Source organism: Tupaia chinensis, unplaced genomic scaffold (genome assembly GCF_000334495.1).
Source record: "Tupaia chinensis unplaced genomic scaffold, TupChi_1.0 Scaffold000455_1, whole genome shotgun sequence".
In the NCBI taxonomy this organism is placed as follows: Eukaryota; Metazoa; Chordata; class Mammalia; order Scandentia; family Tupaiidae; genus Tupaia; species Tupaia belangeri.
In genome coordinates, this window is record NW_006159963.1 from 186,699 (window position 1) to 190,658 (window position 3,960).

The 3,960-nt window shown below is 47.0% G+C and overlaps 1 protein-coding gene across 8 annotated transcripts in view; it reads right to left on the minus strand.

Moving 5' to 3' along the window:
• Window positions 1–3,960, minus strand: part of CDK5RAP2 (CDK5 regulatory subunit associated protein 2) — a 208,699-nt gene that overhangs the window by 155,058 nt on the left and 49,681 nt on the right. For all 8 annotated transcript variants that reach the window (XM_006155484.3, XM_027774561.1, XM_027774562.1 and 5 more), the window contains exon 8: window positions 711–865. In XM_006155484.3, the coding sequence (XP_006155546.1) occupies window positions 711–865 (155 nt within the window). The remainder of the gene's footprint in view (window positions 1–710; window positions 866–3,960) is intronic.

Here is a 3,960-nt window from a genome sequence, read left to right on the forward strand (position 1 = left end):
GGCGCGTGCACTCGCCAGACAGACAGAGACAGAGAGACAGAAAGCGAGAAATCACCCTCCCAGCAGGGGTGGTCACGCCGCAATCCCTTCTCCTCCATTCTCCTCTCGGGATCTTGGGAACGCATGCACACGCACCCAGCGTGAGTTTTAAGCCACCGGGTCCAGGACTCAAACCGCGGTCGACTACGTGGGAGTCCAGTGACATAGCCATTACGCTAACTGCTGGTTCCCTCCACTACCATTTCTTGTGGGGACAGTCATTCTCTGTTCCCCGTGGGGAAGAGCAGAAGAGAAACTTCCCTCTGACAGTGTCAGGTAAAACAGGGACCTTCCTGAGTTCCTGGCTCATTGGACCTGGTGAGCAGTGTGAATCTTGCGTCCACCAAGATGGCTTTTTCCCTTTTTCCTTTTGCTACCAGGAAGTGTACAGCTAAAACTGAGTGCTAAATTTAGTAACCGACTAGAACTTTTCAGCATGAATTTCTATCTATTACCTCTATCTCTGCCCCATAGTCCATTTTTCGCCCCAATTTTATCTCTAGTTTTCTATCTTACTGGGCACAGCATGTTCTGATAAATCACTCAAGTCCTGTGGGGAACAAGGAGAGAAAGAAGGGAAAGAAAGGAGGAGAGGGAGGGAGAGGGCAGTACTCTTTCACCCACGCTGCCTGGTAACGACTGTCAGGGTGTCACAGGGACAAGAGCCAGACCTGTCTTTCTCTTCCAGCACCAGAACCATCTGCAGGTCCCCCTCATGCATCATCTTCATCTCTGCAAGTTTGCTTTCCAAGCTCAACCGAAGAGCCTTCTCCGTTTCGGTCCCCGCAAAGGCCTTTTCCAGTTCTGCTTGGGCGGCTTTCACATCCTAGAGTTAAATTAAATGCATTTGATGCAATTTTTCAATACAATTGGGAACATTTTGAAAGGAAATTGGATTAAAATATAAATATTTATGACTTTTTCTCCAGCACATTTCCCCTCCCTGAATTGTACTATACATGGAAAGAATCAGTAATAAATACATTTGCCAGCCATTTTTCCCTCTGTGTCCTGAAGACTAATAGGCATTTCCAATGGAAAAGACCTACCTCTACAAGAACTATATTTCTGGTTTTGCAAAATCAGATCGATATTTACAGCTTCAGTGAGAACAAGGAGAAATGCGTACCTCAATATTAAACATACATAAATTCCAAAGAGTCACCACAATCTCCACACAAACTCATCCCACACCCCACCAGCCCCTTACTGTTTTTTTTCTTTTTAAAGATAATAACTATGCACTTCTAAAGTATCATTTCTTTATCTCCTAGGTGATTTAGGAGGTGGAGAAACTCAGTATTCTTCCCTGAAAGCTCAGAAACCAACAAGCAAATCATCCAAATTGTGCAGGTAGTGCATGTGTTAGGGGAAAGGGTGCTCGGGATGGCGACCCGGGAATGGAAATGAAGAAACGCCTCTCCAAGCACTCGTGCCAACTGCCTCAGACTGCATCACAAGGACAAAAGTCGAGCTGAACTGGATTCAAAACCCAGTTCTCCCACTTTTTGCCGTGTGACCTCAGGTAGTTACTTAACTTCTCTGAGCCCTAGGTTCCCAACCTATAAAACAGGAATAACCACCATCCCATCAAACAGCTGTTAGGAGACTCTGTCAAATGTCTGATACATCACAAGCTCAAAAAAAAAAAAAAAGATGGTTTCCTCTGCCCTTTCCCTCCACAGAGTTTCTTCTACCACGGTCTCCCTAAGAGGCTTGCTGCTGGATCTGGATCTCAATGCAAGCTGGGGAAAATCACTTCCCATGTTCTTAGACAACAAATGAGCAAGCCTACAATCTACAAGGTGCCTATCAAATGGCAGGCTCTGAGCAAGGAGCTTTATTTATATTATCTTGATCCTCACCCAACCCTAAAAAGATATATACTGAAAAGTAGAGTACTTCCCCTGAAATGCAGGTCTGCAGCCGGGATGCCGGGTTTACTGTTCCTGTGACCTTGAGCAACTGGCTTAAGCAAGGGTTTTTATCATCTATTTTAAAAAGTGATAAAGTCTTTATCTCACAGGTTTACTAAAAGGATTAACTAAGTCAGTGCATAGGAAAAGCTGGAAACCATGGGCCTGCTACTGTCAGTACAACCGCTGCTGCAAGGCAGGTATTGCCCCTCACTTGCAGATGAGGAACAGAGGCTCAAGGTGACAAAGCTAGAGACAGAGCAGGGATACGACACCCCAAAACACTAGGAAGCACCTTACTATGAAAAAAAAGATGACTGAACCAACAGGTTACATTTCTTGAAAGTCTCACTACTGCATGGGGGCAAGCAGGTGACATAGCGGGTAAGTTGCTGGACTCCCACATGGCCGACCTCAGTTTGAGTCCCGGACCTGGCGACTTTTGTGCGTGTCAGTCATACCAGGCAGGTGTCCGTCATGCCCAAAATTCCAAAAGGAGAATGAAAGAGGAAGGATTACAGCATGGCCATCCCCTTGGGGGATGATTTCTCACTTTCCCTTTCTCTCTGTCTCTGGCTCTCTCTGGCGAGTACATGTGCCCTGTGAAAAAAACGTCAAGTCTCACCACTGCATTTCAACTAAAGTTCAGGATGGGCTCAGAAGACCTTTTGATTCCAGCTCCACCTCTTAAGACCGAGAATCAGTTTTCCCATCTCTGAGCCTCTGTTTCCTTGCCTGTATTTTGGGCCTGATATCTACACATCCACCCCCAAGGGGAAGATGTAAGGGCTGATGTGAACATCATAAACTGAAAATTGTAAGCTACAAAATACAGTTTCTGCTTTTCTGTATCCAGAAGTGCCTTTTGGTATCATTTCTCTTCATATCTACTAAGAATAATCAGAGCGTCAGGTAGAGATGTTGAGATAAAACACCAGCTTTCCAAGACCAGGGATTACATCATTAGCACTAAGCCAGGCACAGTGGCATGCACTTATAATCCAAGCAACCAGGGAGGTGAGACAGGAGGTCTGCGAGCTCGAGGCTGGTCTGGGCCTTGCAGCAAAATTCTGCCTAAAACAGAGCCAGAGGTGGTGGTGTGGGCCTGTGGCCCCAGCTGGGAGCTGAGGCAGAAGGGTCATAACATAAAAAGACCTTGTCATAATAATAATAATAAAGTATTACTTAACAAGTGGCTTAAAATGGAAGAAAACCTTCTAACACTGACAAGACAAGATTTTAGCCAGGGACCATCCCGACTCCCATCGCAGTCCTAGGAAACACCTGAGACTAAGAAGGAGCAGCTACTCGCAGTGCCTAATGAAGAAAGGACATTTGGGACCAGCAGTTGGCGTAATGGCTATGTCACTGGACTTCCATGTAGTCGACTGTGGTTTGAGTCCCAGACCCAGTAGTTTAAGCTCACGCCGGGCACATGCATGCCCAGGATCCCAAGAGGAGAATGGCAGAGAAGGGACTGTGGCATGGCCACCTGCCCTGGGGGGTGATTTCTCGCTTTCCGTCTCTGTATCTCTCTGTCTTTCTGGCGAGCGCATACGCCCTATAGCAAATACTCTCCAAAAGAAAAAAGAAAGGACACCTAACGAGTGCTGGTGGGGTGGCTGGATGGAGGCTGGATGCTGGGACAGGAGACAGGTGGCCAAGCACTTGCCTCAATGTCAGGAAATCTGGTCCAGGCTTGCCTAACGTTAGGTCAGTGGCGTCCCCTCACTGGGCCTCGGCTTCCTCATCTTCAACATAAAGGGACTAAACTAGATGATAAGCGCAGTGGTGGTGTATGAAGGCCAACAGTCAGAGGTGTAAATCCAGGATTAAACCGAGAGTAGTCAGAACCTCTCCCTATTGTGTCCTTCAGCAGAACGGAGTCGCCAACAGCGCCATCTGCAGGGTGGAAAGGTTAGTTATCCGCCCAGCCGACACTCAGTAAGGGTGCTGCTGTTTCCTTTTTTTTTGGGGGGGGGGGGGGTGTTTTGGTTTGTTTTGT